Below are 19,336 nucleotides of genomic sequence, written 5' to 3'. Positions count from 1 at the left end.
ATTTGCTGTTTTTAATGTAATCTTGACTGTACTGGCCAGCCCCGCCAAACATGAGATTCTGCCTCTTTGAAGGGTTTTTCAATGACAGATGGGGCCAGAATGAAGCAGAGCATCACCCCCCAAACCATGCTTACCACCTACATGGAAATCACCATAACTTCGTAGGCTACAAGCAGCTGGCTTGAATAAACCAGATCAGAGTGCGGATAGGGCCATCTCTCTACCTAAAGCAGACAGACAATTGTGTAAGTTGATCTCTGCCACTTTTCTTTTTCCCTGCTCTCCCAGTTATAGAACGAGGACTTGGAGTGAGAAGTATTTTAGAACTTTCCTTTCTTGTAGAACCCCTCTGCACAACTGAGACCTTCACGGTACAAGCCTTAGTTTGCACTGAAGGAGAGAGAAAGCTTTGCATTGAGCGATAAAGTTAACTATTTCAAATTTTAATAACTGAAACTGGTGAGAAGATCATGGAATCCACTCTGGATGTCTTTAAGAGATGAGAAAAGGAAGTTTTGGCATAGCATATTTGAAAGCAGTGACTAGAAAATAAACAAGTAAAATTGTTTCATATTTGTATACCAAAGAGTTGAGAGTTCTATATAAACTGCTTACATATATAAAGAAACAGGAAAAATGGTAACAAGGAGTATCTTAAAAATGGGGGAGGGAGAGGGTAGTTCCAAAAAGAAAATTATCCATAGCAATAGCTACAATAGACAAAAAAGATAAAGATTTAAAAGTGTCCCAGAAATTAGACAATTAGAAAGTCATAGGTGACTTTGAGACCAGTCTCAGTGGAATCGTTGGGGCAGCTCATGTGGACTTTGATATTAAAGAAATATTGATGTTCCTGTTGTTTCTATCCATTAGGCTTCATTCTACCCCTTGGGGGCATTAATGAACAAGTATAATTCCATTTCCGTATGACAGCCCGTCAAATATTTGAAGCCAGCTATCTTGCATCCCTTGGAGTCTCTTTTTCTTCAAGGAAAATATTCATTTCTCATGCTTTCAAGTCCCTTCACCATCCTGGTCACTCCATTCAGAATATGCTTTAGTTTGTGTAAATCCCCAAATGAAATATATTGTTGTCAGTCTGGTTGAGTACCATAGAATAGAATAGGACAATCATCTCTCTCAACCTAGGAATTAGACTATTAATTCAGGCCAAAACTACATTTGCTTTTTGGCAGTTCTGTCACATGATTATCATTTTTGCATGCCCAGTGTTATGAGGATTCATTAAATAGATTAATTAAATGCTTATTGTACAACTCAAAATTTTTTCACAGAATTAGTGATTTTCAGCTCGAAGAGCTTGAATTATTCTTTACTTTTTTTGCTAATCCCTCAATAAGTGATCTTCCTCCCATTAGTTTTTGCTGCCCCATGGGAATCTTTGAAAAAGTAGGGTTGATAAGTATTTTAGCGTGTGCATGTGTGTGTGTGTGTGTGTATCTATGATGGGACATGTTTTCAGCCAAACTACAGTAGATCTGACTGATTTACAAGGCAAGATAGATTTTTGTTTGTTGTTTTTCCCTTAATTAATTCTACAAATATTTACTGTGTACTGTGTGCCCAGTACTAGCAATATAACAGTAAGATGTGTTCTCTGCCATGAGGAAATTTTAGCTTAGTGGGGAAATTTCGATAATGTGTATTAAATGCTAGTATAGGAGTTAACAGGATGCTCCAGGGCACTCTGATCATCTCACCCAGGCTTGAGGAAAGCTTCTCCAAAGATGGGGTTGCCTAATCTGGGTCTGGGAGGATTTGAGGGAATTAGCTAGCCAAAGAGGTGAAGTAATCTATGCAAAGGTCCTGAGTTAAGATGCAGTATGGCTACTAGAGACAGTAATTTAAGATATGAGTGTAGATAAGATCAGTAGGGATTGTATGTATGTTAAAAAAAAAAAAGTCAAAACCTTACTCATTTAAGAAGCTCCTGTGCAGCAACGAAGACTCAACACGGCCAAAAATAATAAATTTATTTTAAAAAGAAGTAGGTAAGAAAAGGGGAACTTTGCCATTTAGTTTAGTTGTTTTACCTCTTCATTAATGAGAAATCACTCAATATTTTTTGTTATCTACAAGTGAATATCCATAGTTTATGCAGTACTTATCTATATATTTTATTCCCTTACTATTATAATACATGTCCTCAATTCTACAAATAATTATTTTTATTTTTCTAGTCAAATAGTTTAGGTTTACTTTTTTCTTTACTGAAAAGTTGTTAAATGACAATCATGTACATTTTAAAGGGAAAACAATAATCATGTACATTATTACAACAAGTATTTTTATTTTTGCACATTAAACCCTCCTCTGGCTGCAACCATGCAGAGCCTGTAGACCATGCTAAAGAATTTAGTTCTTTCTGCACAGAGCCATGAGAAAACACTGAAAGGTTTTAAGTAGGGAAGTGACATGATCAGGTTTGTATTTTGAAAAGCTCACTGCTAAATTGAAGGAGGATTTGAGTGGATGCAAAGAAGTTAAGAGGAAACTGCAATCATCTAGGAAAGAGTTGTTGGTAGCAAAGCTAGGAGTGAGACGTTGTTGTGGAGTGAAGTGAACAATTCCAAAACTACTTTGAAAATAAATTTAACAGGATTTTAGGCATGGAGAGAAGGGTGTATTGGTGAGAGAGGGGGTGGGGAAGAGGTATTAAGAATAAATCCTAATTTTCTAAAAACAGAAGGAGGACCACATTTGATGGAAGAAAATAATGAGTTTCTGAGTTCTGCCTTGGACATGTGGGAGTTGAGGCACTTTCGTGCTTCTGTATTTAATAGTAACAAAAGCCAGAAAGTGGCATGAAAAGTCCATAGTGGGGGAATGACTAAGTATTGTAAATTATGGTACATAAATTTCCTGGAGTATTATGCACTCTTAAACATCATAGTTACAAGACTGTGACTCATGTGAGATTAAGAGGAAAAGAGTTGGATACAAAATTCAGTAATAATTGTAACCATCCTACTGTATAGCACAGGGAACTATATTCAATATCCTGTGATAAACCACAATGGAAAAGTATTTTTAAAAGAATGTATATATGTATAACTGAATCACTTTGCTGTACAGCAGAAATTAATACAACATTATAAATCAGCTATACTTCAATAAAATACTAAATTGGAAGGAAATCCAAAAAAGAGGGGATATACGTATAGCTGATTCACTTTGCTGTACAGTAGAAACTAACACAACATTGTAAAGTAACTATACTCCAATAAAAATTGAAAAAACTATATATAAAAAAACAAAAAAATGGATGAGGTACTCACATGGAAAATAATAATAATAATTGTAACCATAACCATAATTGTAGCCACTTTTTCTGTAAAAAGTGCTAAAAGGAAATACAAAAAATTTTAGCAATAATTCTACGAGTGTGATGGATGGTGGGTGAATTTCTAAAAATTAAAATTTTCCATGTTGTAAAAATATCAACCTCAGAAGTTAAAATTTTTACTATCAGATTTGTTTCTTACATCATTGATTTATAATGACCTTGGTTTATATGGTTGCTTTTGTAAACTGATTTAATAGTAATTATTTAAGATAAAATCAATTCTTTTTTTAAACATGACTTTCTATTTCTAAAGTTTAACAGAGACAAATTCTTAGTTATATAAAATGAGTATTTTTTCCAGTGTCATAGCTGTAATGATCCATAGGCAGTGCTGGTCATCTCATCCACTTGTCTCTGCTGGCTTATCCACCTGTTGACTGTAAACCATACAGAGGTGTTGAAAGCATTTTTCTTTTCCTTTGCGCACAAAACCTTTCATAAAATGCTCCTAAATCCTAATCAAGCCAATTTTGTGTCTTTTAGACTTACAGATTTTAACTTTGTGGTAGGTAGTATTAAAGAACTGGCTATGTTCTTTAATATATAAAATTAATTTTCATGTAAATCTACTATACTTTTGGATTTGCTCTAATATTCTGTGCTGAAAAGGTTTACATACAAGCTACCACATGGTATTTTAGTTACACCATAGGAAATTGTTTTCATAAACCACCTTTACTGAATTATAATTTACATACAATAAAATAGAACCATTTTAAGTATATATTTTAGTGAGTTTTTACAAATGTATATACTCAATGTAATCACCACAACAATCAAGATATAAAACATTTCCATCATCCCCCCCAAACATCCTCATGCCCAAAATGTTTCCTGGCCCCCAAGCACCTAACATCTTTCTATTACTAGAGTTTAGTTCTGCTTTCTTTAGAATACCACATGAAGGCAATCTTACCATACACACTTTTTGTGTCTGGCTTTTTTCACTTAGCTTAGTGTTTTTGAGATTCATCTATGTTGCTGCCTATATATCAGTAGTCTGTTTATTTTGTTGTTGAGTATTATTTCATTTGTGAATGTACCATTTGTTTTTCCATTCACTGGTTGATGGACATTTAAGTTATTTCCAGGTTTTTGTCTGTTACAAAAAAAAAATGTCCAAGATATATGTATTACAAGTATTTTCTCTCTGTAGCTTGCCTTTTCATCTTCTTATTGGTGTCTTTTCAAAAGAAAATATTTAAAATTTTTATGCACTTCAAGTTATCCATTTTTTTTCTGGCTGGAAAGCACATGCTTTCCTGTCTTATTTAAGAAATATTTGTCTACTCCAAGGTTGCAAAAATTTTCCATTTTTTTCTAATAGTTTTATTGTTTCACCTTCTATATTTAGTTTTGTGATTCATTTCAGCATAATATTTGACTAGTAGTATGAGATAAGATTGAAATTTTCTTGTTTGCTTCTTTGTTTTTGCTTTTTTTCCCAATTGAAGTATAGCTGATTTTCAATGTCGTGTTAGTTTCAGTTGTACAGCAAAGTGATTCAGATATATGTATGTATGCATACTTTTTCAGATTCTTTTCCATTATAGGTTATTACAAGATATTGAATATAGTTTCCTGTGCTATACAGTAGGTCCTTGTTGTTTATCTATTTTATATATAGTAGTGTGTATCTGTTAATCCCAAACTCCTAATTTATCCCTCTTCCCCCCCTGCAAATTTTTTTTGTTTTTTGATTGAGTGTAGTATGAGGTAAGATTGAGGTGTTTGTTGTTTTTTGCATATGGGTATCCAGTTATTCCAAGACCATTTTTTGAAAAAGAATTATTTATCCACCTTTGTCAAGAATCAGTTATGTGGGTTTATTTCTGGTCTCTCTATTCTTTTACATGGATCTATATTTATAGTCTTTGGTCAAATCTATATTGCCTGGATTGTTGCAGCTTTATAATAAGTCTTAAAATCAGATGGTATGTCTTCCAACTGTGTTCTTTTTCAAATTCATTTGGTTACCTAGGACCTTTGAATTTCTATGTAAATTTAGAATTAGCTTGTCAGTTTCTCCAAAAAGCTTACTGGGGCTTACATTGACATTCCATTAAATGTATAGATTAATTTGGAAAGATTTGAGTCTTCCATCCCATGACCATAATATATCACTCCATTTATTTAGGTTTTTTATTTACTCTCAGAATGTTTTATACTTTTCAATTCGGAGCTAGGTTATGCACATATTTTGTTAAATTTATTCAAAATATTTCATGTTTGGGGAATCAATTAAAATGGAATTTATAAAATTTTAGTTTCTAATGTTTGTTACTCGTTTTGTAGAGGTACCGTGTTTTTTATATATTGTCTTTACATGCTACAACCCTGATAGCCTTGGCTTGTTAGTCCTACTAGCTTTTTGGTAGATTGCTTAAGATTTCCTACATATGTGATAATGTTTGCAAATAAAGACTGTTTTACATCATCTTTTCCAATCTGTATGCCTTTCATTTCTTTTTCATGGTTTATTATATGCTTCAGACCTTCTGAGCAATATTGATTACAAGTGGTGAGAGTGGATATACTTTCTTTGTTCCTAATATCAGGAAGAAAGCATTCCATCTTACCATTCTGTTACCTGTAAGTTTATTATAGATACCATTTATCAGGTTGCAGAGGTTTCATTTTATTCCTAATTTGCCAAGAGTTTGTATTATGAATTATTGTTGAATTTTGTCAAATTTTTTTCGTGTCTATTGAAATGATCATATGGTTTTACTTTTTTAATATGTCGTTATGGTACAGTGATTTTTTTAAATGAAAAACCAACTTGGCATTTCTGTGATAAATCCCACTTAATCATAGTATATCATATTATTCTTTCTTATATACTAATGAGTTTTGGTTGGATATTTTAGACATGATTTTCATAAATGTTCATGAGGCATATTAGTCTGTAGCTTTCTTTTTCTGTGATATCTTGACCTAGTTTTGGTGTCAGAGTAATTATGGCATTATAAAATGAGTTCTGAAATATTTCTTTCCAATTTTTCCTTTTTTCTGAAAGATTACTTGTAAGATTGGTATAATTTCATCCTTAAATGGGCTATTTTTTCTTTCAGTTTTATTGAGATATAATTGACATACAGCACTGTATAAGTTTAAGGTGTACAGCACAATCATTAGACTTAATACATCATGAAATGATTGGCACAGTAAGTTTAGTGGACATTCATGATCTCATGTAGATACAAAATTAAAGTAATAGAAAAAAATTGTTTTCCATGTGATGAGAACTCATAGGATTTACTCTTAACAATTTTCATATATAACATACAGCAGGGTTGATTTTATTTATCATGTTGTAAATTACATTCCCAGTACTTATTTATCTTATAACTAGAAGTTTGAAGCTTTTGACTGCCTTCATCCAATTCCCCCTACCCCTACTCTCCACCTCTGGTAACCACAAATCTAACACTAAGTGTTTAATTCTTGTGACATGAAAGTAATGAGGTGTGAGTTTCCAACTGGTTGGTAGGGAATATGGCCATTTTAGAGGTGCAGTACCTGAGAAAATCTTAGTAAAGAAAAAAGCAAATCTCTGATTTTTCAATATAATCATACATAACCTTTTAAATTTTATGGATATCAGAGGTGGTGTAGTAGATGGAGAATGACTTTGGAGTCAGAAAGACTCTTAAAAGTACCTACTTCCCACTGACTAGATAAGTATTTTAGCCTATCTAACTGTACCGTAGGAAGATGTAGTTACTGCCCCACCTCACAGACTTGTTTTAAGGAGAAAAGAATATAAAAACATCCTACCATAAATATCCTAGTATATGGTAGGACTCTGACTATAATTTTTTTCTTTCTTACAGAAGAGGATAAATATAATATTTATTCTCCTTTGCTCTTCAAGTATTTCCTGGCAGAAGGAATTGTCACTGGACATACTTTGTTAGTTGCATCTGCAAAAGAAGACCCTGCTGACATTTTACAGGTATAGAATATACTAATTCAATATTGCATTTTGAATATTTCACAACAAAATATTGTTTTTATAAATGTAAATAACATGTATTTGTATATGTACAAACTATATTTAAATACATTAATGGGACCACACGTGTATTTTTTTCTCTTAAACAGAAGTATCAAATTTATTTGAACATATAATCTCATTTTAAAATTAGTTCTTGGACAGTTTTTTTAACTTAAAATTTATGTCACAGTGAGGAAATATTAATAAGCTATTTAAAACTGACAAAAAACAAAATTATTATTAAGTAATGATATGAGTACTTTATAAACTATTAAAAAATCTAGGTAAAGAAAAACAACTGCAGAATATTGTCAGATATTATATTACCAGTATTCCAAAGATGTAAGTCAGAAGAAAGATAGAGAAATTAGAAGTACTCATTTATTAAAATTATTTTGCTTTGAGAATGCCAGAAAGTGTTCCCTTCCAAGAAATAAGCAATAATACTAAAATATGTGCTTGAAATAGTATATCTTTTTTATGCCAAAGCACACTTTTCACCTCAGAGAAGACAATTCTGACTTTTAGAATTCTTAATTTCTTTGTACAGAACAGAACTCACTTTTAAGCCATTATTTGATTAGAATTCATAATCTAAAATCATTTTCTCTCAGAGAATGTTTTCATTTCACTGTATAGTTTGCAAAATGACAAATAAGTCATTTATAAAAAATTTGTAGAATACTAAATACTAATTTACAGTAACTATCAACAGACACCAACAAATTTCTACACCCACACATAAAAATTACTATAATACTGAGGTCAAAACTAACATGATTCTTTCATATGGGTCAGACTTTGTTTATTAAATTTTTAAAAATCCAAAAAGAAAACCTTTGTATAATTTTCCAAATGATTTCCTTCTGGTTGAAGAGCCTGTTTTCCTTTATTCTTATTTCTGCTATTAATCTTTTGTGATATTTTCTTGATGTTTTTGTTTTTTCTTTTGTTCCTTTTCCCTGGCCTTAATCATTTTGGTCAGTTTCTGAACAGTACTGTACTTGCTAGAAGCAGTGGAGTAAAGGCCAAAATCATTGTTGTAAAGAAGCTATATAGGTTCTTCACAGCCCATTCCACAGCATACCAAGCCTAAGATTTTTTATCAGACATCTTTATAGCCATATAGGAAATGTTCACTAAGCCATAGGCAGGAAGGCCTATATATGCTTTTTTAAATAAAGTGTTTTATTTTTCCTTCTTCCCTCCTCCAACCTAGGTAACTGATGTTAAAGCCTATAGTATACTTCCACATTTTGCCTTAGAGAACTACATTTTTTTATTTGAAAACTAATCCCTGATGCCTTTCTTAGGTACCTTGATCTGTACAAGTTAGTACTAAAAAAATTTCAGTGTACTTTACATGTCCTTCTTTGGATTATGTGAAGGATTTTAAAATTATAAAAGAAATATTATCTTTTCATCAGGGTTTCTTAAAATAGATAGTCATATATGCAAGTAATTAGATTCTACAAACCTTTATTCATAGAACAGTTTTATAATGTAGTAGAAAAATATAAAACTAGAGTCAAAAAACATAGACTCTTATTAAATTTGTCCTTATGACCAAAATAGATTAATAAGGACCAGACTAGTCATCATGCCTGAAACAACTAAAAAACAGGACACAATATATGAAACAACTGTCTTCAAAATTTTGATCATCACACAATAAAGGACAGTGATTCCTGAGTTATGCAAAATAAACAAGGTAAGTCCCCCCTATAACTTCCCTAGCTTCCCACGTACAAAGTGTCCAGGCCGTAGTACAGGGAGGAGGAACCCAGGATAAGACAATCTTAGGAGACAGAGCTAGGAATGTGGAATTACAACCTCGTTATTGTCTTCATCTGGAGCCAGGTATGGTTTAAGGAGATATGTATGGGTGCCAAGTAAACAAGGGGTGGACTTATGATAGTTAATTCTATGTGTCAATTTGACCAAGCCACAGGGTGCCCAGAAATTTGATGAGACATTATTCTGAGTGTTTCTGTGAGGGTATTTTTGGATGAAATTAACATTTAAATTGGTAGACTGAGTAAAGCAGATTGCCCTCTCTAATGTGGGTGGGCCTCATCTGGTCAGTTGAAGGCCTAAATAGAACAAAATGGCTAACCCTCCCCCGTATAAGAAAGAATTCTTCCTACTGCACTTCCTTTGAACTTGGACATCAACTTTTTCTTGCCCTCGGGTTCAAACTGAAACATCAGCTCTTCCTGAGTCTCGAGTCTGCTATCCTTTGGATTAGAATTACACCATTAGTTTTCCATTTGGATAAAAACCACACCATCAGCTCTCCTCAGTTTCCAGCTAGCTTGCTGTGCATTTCTGGGGACTTGTCAGCCTCCATAATCATATGAGCCAATTCCTCATAGTAAATTTTATTAGAGGGAGATGTATGTATATGTGTACATATATTTATGTATATGTCTGTGTGTGTACACACACACACACACACACACACACACATCCTGTTCATACAATTTCTCTAGAGAACTCTAATACAATTTTACTGAAAATACAAAGATTACATTTAAAACCAAAGAAGGCATTTCACATTTATTTATTAACCTACATTGAACAATTATCACTCACATCCTATATCTTGGCCAGTTTTCCAGATAGTAAAGTACAGTGATCTTCCCACCTTTCTTGCGCTCATACTTCTAAAAATATTTTTTTAATTATGTATCCTCTTGTATACTAAGTTATGTTAAAATTTTCGTTATGAGATTATTTAGTTGCAAAGACTTTTATGTCAGTCTTACAAGTGTATCCAACTCAATCCAAATAATGGCAATTTGATGTCAATACCATTATTTTTAGAAGTATATGCATAAGCAAGCTCTTCTTTAACAGCTGGAAATTTTACATCAATCATGATGTCAGTACCATTATTTTTAGAAGTATATACATAAGCAAGCTCTTCTTTAACAGCTGGAAATTTTACATCAATCATTTTTTCCTTGAATTCATATTTTCTATTCCACTCACTCTTCATGGAGTTTTGTCAGAATGTAGTACATTTTATTTATGTTCAACATTTTTATTAATAACCTTACAATAGTTTTTCGGTAACTTCATATTTAAATTTATTTTAAACTTTTTGTCTCAAAAGACTTTAAGTGTTAAACACATTTTTTCTTATTTCAGTCGCCATTACAATTATTGTTGCATACAGTGTATCAATAGACATAAAAATGTTCACACTACATTGCTTCATTAGGACATATCATTGCTTGAATATTGCTAGAATGGGACAGGATTCAGCATCAACTCTATTCATATTTTTCACTTTTGCAGATGTGAGCTGTTCATGGTTAAGTAGATAGAGAGAGTTGTGTTATTGTAATGTCCCTCAAATTATTTTTTCACTTTTTCTGAGTAATACACAAAAAGAAATCACACGGTGTCTATCAACATAAATTACTTTAAATTATTTGTCTAGTTTATTAGGTCCACCTAAAATTTTGCTGAAAACAATGAAAAAAGGATAATTTCCCCAGTCATTAGAACATTCACATTTTCTATACCAAATAGATCCTTTAAGTTATCTTTTTGTTTGGTACTGCAGAGATGTTTACCCCTGGGACAATGAGAAGTAAACCTTTCACTCCTAAAGTGAGAAAGGTTGATTTGAAAGGGGATTGGCAAAGGGGAGCTTGCACTTCTATCACTGGCAGATTTCTCTAGGAGGTCATTTTTCACTAGAGTATTTGTTAAAGTTGAAGATGAAAGAATTGATTTCTTTAAAACTCTCATAATCATGTACCTCTTTCAAAGTCTTCATTTACCCCAGGTTTAAAGACTCCCAGTTTTTAACAGTTAAAAGGGATGGAAACAAGTCATCTTACCTGATCCAGATCAGCTTTTCTAAGTTTAGACTACCATATGCCCAATATGATTAAATCCAAATATTGATGTAGCCCAGTGAACCTGTATTTAGTCACCCCAATATACACTAATCTGTTCTAGTTAGTGTAATGCTATCATTTATTTCACATCAATATGAAAAAAAGTATCTTCTGTTTAGATTTCAAAAATGTAGGAATAACTTTTAAGTTACTGCTGCTCTTTAAAAGATCTAAATGAAGGTTATCTCAGGCAAAAGAATTAAATCAGCATATTGGACTTAAAATTTCTTTTATGAAAATTATTCCTCTGTAATGTCACATTCCATGTAAATGCAGACTGTCTTATTAGAAGAAAAGAAACCATTAGTGATAATTTTCTGTTATGTTAAATAATATTTTAAAGATGATTATTTGAAATAAATTCTCATTGATGGATATATCTCTGGATTTTTTTCCTTATAAGAAGTACTGTTGGTTTCAGTGTTGACAGATATTTTACTTGGCTTTCCCATAATTGAATTTTCACTATTAACTGAGATGCAGTTTATAACAACATGCTAATTAATCTCCTGGAACTTAAATTCATCTTATATTTCAAGGAAAATAAATGTTAAAATGGTATGACCATTTATTTTTAATGTCTTAAAAGTTTCTCTTGCTCTAGCCTAGCATAGGTGTTTTTAACTGAAGAATGTATTCTAGTGTCATCAGATCTATTTTCCTTTATCTTGTACACTTAGAATGTATTATCAAAGACATTATAATTATTCCACAAAATCCTAATCGTCTCAAGCATTAGATTTACTTAATATAACATTGCAGATTTGATGCTGCATTTTCAAAGTTATCTCATTCTTCTATTTATTGAGTAGCCTAGAACAAGTTGTTTTTATTTGAATAGCAAGTTTGCTTTACATGACAATTGAATATTTATCAATAACATACTCAGTGAGCTTAAATATTAAATTAATTATAAATTTGAGTGTGTGATCCTCAGGAAAAATTTATCTTCTTTGATTTTTAATGCCATTATTTGCTTTTAACTGAAATCACTTGTATAGATGAGTAATGAAATTGTTAAAGGCTGTATATGCTAAATAACATGCACACGCAACATTTCCCGACATTAAAAAACTTATTTAGTGATTCATTTTTAAACTGTTTTAATTTTGATTATGTTCTTGTATTTCATGCACCTCTACTCTGAAGATATATCTAGTTTTTGAGTTAATAGAATCTTCACTCATCATTAATGTTTCTTTTCTTTTTTAAAAAATAATTTTAAAAACGTTCATTTGATGGGGAAATACTGCTTTGTTGCACGTTTCTTTGTTTACAGCAAAGCAGAATATTTTCCCCTATGGTTGTTAGCCTTCTGCATTTCTTTCTTGTTTTTCATAGTAGGTTTTTATCTCTGTCTATTTTTTTTCTCATTGCTCTGTATGAGCTCTTTACATATTTTAGTTAATATCCCTGGATTATATACAAGGATCTTTGATTTTCACATTCTCAGGATCGAAGTCCCTGAAGTTACAAGGTTGCATTGGAAAACCACATTTGCCAAAAACATAAAAATAGCCCTCCTATAAATTTTGGGCTGCCCTCCTAAAAATTTTGCCCTTCTGCCCACATCCCTGACATGTAACACTAGTGTATTTTTTCACCCTTCATCATTAGATTTGTGGTTTGGTCTGTTCCTGTTAGCCATATGTTAAATATTCTTGAGTATAATGCAAAACAATTTCAAAATTTGCCAAAGATGCAAAATTTCCTGAGGTTGATCAGAGTGACTGTGGAGAATTGTTTGAATCCCATGCAAGGCTACTGGCTAATGAGAATGTAGAAGGATTCAGCCAATTAAGAAAGCAATGTTTCTTAAATTCTTAATCTTATCATCTTGTATTCCTTACATGTTTCATATGTAACAGTAAAACAATATTTGACTTAAAAGAATAATATGCCATTCTCATTTTTCTATAAGGAAGTACAAAAAGTATTATTTTTAATATATACAATATGTTTAATGTTTAGTGTTCACACATTTAAAACAGACTGGATGAGAAAATTATGGCTGATAAAAATTTCAGTTATGTATATTCTTCATAATACCAGTATATAGACAAAGTTTTTAACATCTCTGAGAAAAATGAACAAAATATTTTTGTAGTTTAAAGTGAGATGTTGAATACTAATATAGAGAAGTAGAATTTCTGCACCTATAAGAGTAGGTATAGATATTATGTATTTTCTACATAATGTTCAGTTGGGATTTCAGTGTGCCCAGCTCAGAGTTTTACTGAAAACTTATTTGTGTCAAACAGCCCAAAAACGAGTGACCAAAACCCAAGGCATTAGTGTTTAGAGATACAATGTAGGGAGAAAATGCTATAATTGCTTAGTTTTAATTTTATGATGTATGATTGGAGATTTCTGGAACCTGTAACCAAGGCAAATATTGCTGGTATATGAAAAGGGAAAAGACAATCTTATAGACCATAATTATCTTAAAACTGTGTATAACTAAAAGACAAGTAAAGGATAAAAAGCCCATCAGCTGCCTAAAATATATTATATAACCACCCAGCAATTTATCCATCATCCTTTGGAAACATTCATGCCTGCTGTAGTCAGAGCTTCAAGAAGTCAGCATTAAGATGTAATGCTGAAAAGTTACACCCCTTAGAAAATCCTATAGAACAATATACATGATGTTGTTAAAGCTTTTCAAAACACTTATGCTAAGTATTTTTCAGTTAACTTTTTTATCTAAAAGAATTTTCTTGATCATCTCAAATATAGTGATGGGTATTTTCTATGAAAACTTTCTATGGAATGTTTTCTAATATAGCAAAATTACATTTTTATGTTAAAATGTTTAAACATTTATCAGTAGATCAGCTGATTTATGAAATAAAAAAATTATATATACACATGCACGCCCAAACTTTTCTTAAGAACTCGAAAATTCTTAGATTTCTCTATTATTTATATCCTTTTCATAATTTTTAACAATATGATGGTATGTGTTAATACATACAGAATGAAAGAAAGTAAAATGTCAGAAGTAAATTTAAATGCTGTTTCATAATATGCTAAAGTCAGTTTCAAAAACTTCATTTGAATATTTTTTAGAAATGACATGCCAGGTAGGTAATATTCATTCAGGAAGAGATATCTGATATCTAGAGCAAAGGGTTAATTCTTGACTTGTTGCATTAACTTTTTGACTTACCTGTTATATACACTATGCACTAACATCAGCCACAGTTAGAACAAAGTGGGAGGTTAGAATGCTTTTAAGGAGCTTCAAAGTTGTATTTTTTAGTGTGTACCCAGGATAGGTACCTGGTTACCAGCAGGGGTGTCCCAACTACCTTGATGTTTATTAAAGGATTATAGCATATAATATTTTTTAACATCAAACATATTGGTAAATAAATAGTTCAAATTTAAAATCAATTATGGTGAAATTTCCCGTATTTACTATTGAGAAAATCTTTCATATTGAAAATGAATTACTTTACAATAATCTATGTCATGGAATGAGTTTCAATTCATTGAAAATAAACCATATGATATTTGATGAATTAATATAGTAATAAGATACTTGGTAACAAAGTAATGAAGTATGAATATTTAGTCTAACATCTTCAGAATTCTTTTTCATGGACTTTAAATTCATAAGTAAAAGTGTATCTTAATAATTTGAAAGCATTATTTTAGATCCCAGAATATCAGCCTTTTACCCAAATATTGAACTCATTTGTTAAGATCTTATTCACTGAACCTTGTATCTTTTCCTTTATTTGATTCCTTGGTTTTAATTGAGATCAGAGATATTGATTTAGAGTTAGATAAAGTGGTATTATTTGCTAACAATGTAAAGTTTGAGTTACTGTTAAAAAGGTTTCTTTTCCTTCTGTCAGTTTGGTGTCAAGATTAAGTCTGCTTGCCATGCATCTGTTATTTACTGATCATGGAACAAGAATTAGAAATCTAGTGAGTGGTCATTTTGCTCTTAGTACACTGTAGTGCAGTCTGGTCTTTCTGAGTACATAGAATACAAAAATGTCTCAGATCCAGCCCATGTTTTTTTTTCAGTGACAAAAATTGAAACAGCTATAAAAATGAAGTTAAAGAAACATCCCTTGGTTGGCCAAATATATCGTTGAACATTTTTAAAATTATGTTCATCTCCAAAGTTGTAGTTTTATGATTCAGAACAAAAGTAATACAACACGCTATAAATAATTAAAAATTATTTTCTGGCCCTTCTATATTCCACTTTGCAAGCCTTATGCATACTCAACACCTTATACATTACACATTTTCCCACACATTTTTACTTTTTCTAGCCTATATAATATTTAATATATATCCTATCAAAACTGTTTTATCACTGTGTATCTTTTGTCCATAATATAAATACAAATATTAAAAGGTCTTTGAAGGCAGAGCTATAATCAGAATATGTTCCCTTCACTTCTTTGTCAACATTTTATTTGCTCAGAAAATTATCAGGCTATAAGCTCTTCAGTGCTAGTTGAGCCAGAAATTTGCTGTTTGACCCTAGGGTTCCCCTCTTTTTTCCCTCCCTAGCTACTTGTGAGAGCTTATTTAAAATTCTGAGTTCTCCCCTGGCAGCCACAGTTAGAGTTTCTTTGGCAAATTAAAAAGACTAAGAAAAAACATGTAAAAGCTCAGTACTGTTTCCAGTGACCTACATTTGTAGCCAGCTTTTAAAAGATGGTATGTGCCTTATTTTCCAACGAGGAAATGAAAGATAAGATAAAAAATATAAAGGAAAATAAACCCACCTCTCTGTCACTACCTAATGAGAAATTTTTGATATAACACTAAAATAAACACACATTTGGCACTGATGTTTGTGCATCAGTCAACAAAAGAAAGGAGTTTTGCATGCAGAAAAGTGGCCTAAGTTATATAGCAAAATGCCACACTGTGTAATAGGATATTTATCCTTAAGAAGATGCAATATACTTCGAATCTGAGCTTAGATTTTAATTTCTGTGTTGCTGCTTAACTAGCTACAGGACCTTGCACAAGTCACTTAACCTTTCATATTAAGATAGGGATGATATCCTGCCTACCTTACTCCGGAGTTCCAAATTAAAAATGAAATATCTGGAGTTTTGCTTTCTAAATCTTAAAACACCTATTCCAGCCCTCACATTTACTTTAAAAATTTTATTTTGAACCCATAAAAAAATGAATGGTTGTGAATACTTGATGGTTTTGCAATAGGCAAAAGAAATGTTTAAATCTTAGAACTATTATTAGTTTTATCATTCTTGGAAAAGAAGCCACATAAAGTCAGCACTGGGAATATTAGAATTACGGTTCATTTTTCTTTTGAACACTTTTTCTGAAAAAGTGTTCAGAAGAGAAAGTATTCAGTCCTTTTGGGGGTGGATAAATGACTTCAAAAATTGAAAACCAGAGCCATTCAAACTAAAAGAAAATCAGCCTCTCAAATTAACATGTTGTCCCATGTAATGAAACATTAAAGGATACCATGGAAGGAGAAAGGCTGTATACTATCAAGGATCATAAATTAAATGGACAGTCTGTGAATATTTATTATGTACAAAAGGATAACTCTACTGTTGAAAACCCCCAAAATATAGGGCTATTTCTCCAGCTAGTGTTGGGATGATTCTTTCAGTGTTTCTTTTCAAATTTAAGTTTTGTTCACCAGAAACTGACAGGCAGTTGCAGAAAAGGGCCTTAGTTCCTCACATCCATCTTTTCACATTATGGTATATTAACAAAAACAGAGGCATTTGAAACGTGCTTATTGTTTTTGTAAAATATTCTTACTACAGTTTGTGTGTACATACATGTGAGTCTGAAAGTCTGTGCTAGATTTCAGAAACATGGTAGAGAGCATCAAAATGAAGACTTAAATTGGAAGTAGAAAACAGATCTGAAACTATGAAGGAAGCTTCTTACCTTGCATCTCTGAAAACAGACTGTAACATACAGGATGCTATAGAATTAAAGAAAACCCAGTTTATACTTTTATCCAGTTACCCCTACTTCTCAGTAGTCATTGAACAAAAAGAGAATGAGTTCTATTCTACTAGCACCAAATATACTACAGAAAATAGTTTTCAAATTTAATAAAAATAAAGTGATATCCACTTTCATTTAGTACCCCACAATACCCTAAGGATTTTTGTTTGTGACACTTTCCATAAGCTGGGTTTATTCTGAAAAAAAAAAAAAAAAAAATCACATCAAACAAATAAAACCAGTCACTTGTTGTGTGCTCCTGAGTTAGGAATTTAACTGATCAGGACCCCTTAAATGAAGGTAATGGCTGATTTCATTCCTAATTGAGATTTTTTTGACAATAGATATCCATGAAACTTTCGAATACTTCTTTTCCAACAATGTAAAGATTTAGTAAATAATTATAGGATTATTGTCACTTTCTTAACTTTTAAAATAATTATATTTAGAAATGTTTTAGTTACATCGGTTTTTAGAAATTAGTTTAGTTTATATTCAATAAAGAGACTCAATACTTAAAGGAATTTTATAGGAATTCTTTGCCAGCATAAGAATCCTTTTATAACTTATTATGGCATAACTTGTTTGCTTAATGTAGATTTTCATATGTCATTATTTTCTTAAAACAGGTTAATATACACCCTTATACAGTAAACATTTACTAAAAGGAGTTATTACATATGATCTCACTAATAACTAAACCTGTTAATACCAGTGAGTAAGTGGAAAGTTTAGTCTACTTTTTAAAACAATTCACAAAATGTTTTGTAATCAAGATATGTCCTATTATAAGGACATTGTTCACCATTCACTATTCTTTCTATAACTAGAGACATAATATATATAAAAATATATACACATACATAATACATATACACACACAGAAGTTCACATTTTTAACAATAGTAGTTACTAGTTACCTAATTAGTAGCTCTCTTCACTTTAACTTGTATTATCTCTCTGAATATGAGTTTTACTGGTTGTGCAGTCACAGCCAGATTAAACTTTGACAGCATTGAATATAAGAACTTTACTTTGTAAAAAAACCTAGAAAAGAAAACGCCAATTTTTATGGATAAAAGTATTGATAGATTCCAACAGTGCATTCTTGCCTCTCTATAAGTAAAAGCATGGTATTTTTATTTTAAGCTTTCTTCTTAAGAAGTCAGTTTGAAGTAAAGAGACTGTTTTGAAGGAATATGTAATATAGCTCTTATGTTTTGATTTATAAAATAATAAATTCTGTATCTAAGTTGCTGTATTGAGAAATATTGATAAAATTAATATAGACCTCATGGAGACTTGTTCTTAACAGCTTGACAGTTTTGAGTTTTTTTTATATATGTGAGAAAATAATTACAGAAGCTAATATTAGAATGCCAGGACACTCGGTGCATTTCCCCTTAAACTCCTTTTAAGTCAATGCCATCAATAGACAGTACTGAAACCTGTGGCTGCTTTGTTCAAGACTAGGAGTGCTGTTTATGGTATTAGCAGGCATATCGCTAGGACCTAGATAAGGAATGTATATTTGCCTGTACCTCGTTTTCCCATTCTCACTACTAGATTGCAGTAGAACTCAGAGGTTAATACATGTCTAAATTGCTTTGAGATCCTTCTATGACTGGTGCTCTTAAAAATGTGATGGTTTAGAATGTAATGTTTTAAAATAATTAAATTATATTTGCATTTAATTGAAGATATTATTATTAAACTTAGTGCAACTCTTTCTCTTCATTTCTGAATACTTCTAGTGCAGACTTGCATTTCCTTTTCTTCATGTATCCTGCTCCTTCCCTCTATTTTAGTCACGAAAATTGAAAGAGAGGTTTTTCCAGCCTTCTCAACACATTTCTGGTTTACATTTTAAGGAGAAACGTGATTTGCTTGCCAAATTACAAGCATCAGTTTTGTCAGTAGCTTAACTTGAGAGTTTAGCTAAAATAATTTTTGTATGCTGATGTGAAAGTGTTTTTCACCATCCTTCTTGCAATAGCAGTAATTTTTCTATCTCTATATTCAAGAAAAAATATCTGAAATTGTACTAAGATGTCCCCTAATCTGTACTGCATTTGGTTT

At 31.5% G+C, this 19,336-nt stretch overlaps 1 protein-coding gene across 2 annotated transcripts in view; it reads left to right on the top strand.

Annotated features, from left to right (window-relative positions):
* Window positions 1–19,336, top strand: part of ELP4 (elongator acetyltransferase complex subunit 4) — a 239,663-nt gene that overhangs the window by 19,671 nt on the left and 200,656 nt on the right. For both annotated transcript variants that reach the window (XM_059070394.2, XM_067038061.1), the window contains exon 3: window positions 7,204–7,325. In XM_059070394.2, the coding sequence (XP_058926377.1) occupies window positions 7,204–7,325 (122 nt within the window). The remainder of the gene's footprint in view (window positions 1–7,203; window positions 7,326–19,336) is intronic.

This window comes from Kogia breviceps, chromosome 7, assembly GCF_026419965.1.
Source record: "Kogia breviceps isolate mKogBre1 chromosome 7, mKogBre1 haplotype 1, whole genome shotgun sequence".
NCBI lineage: Eukaryota > Metazoa > Chordata > Mammalia > Artiodactyla > Physeteridae > Kogia > Kogia breviceps.
The sequence above is the reverse complement of the archived record's forward strand: the minus strand, read 5'-3'. Positions and strand labels throughout refer to the sequence as shown.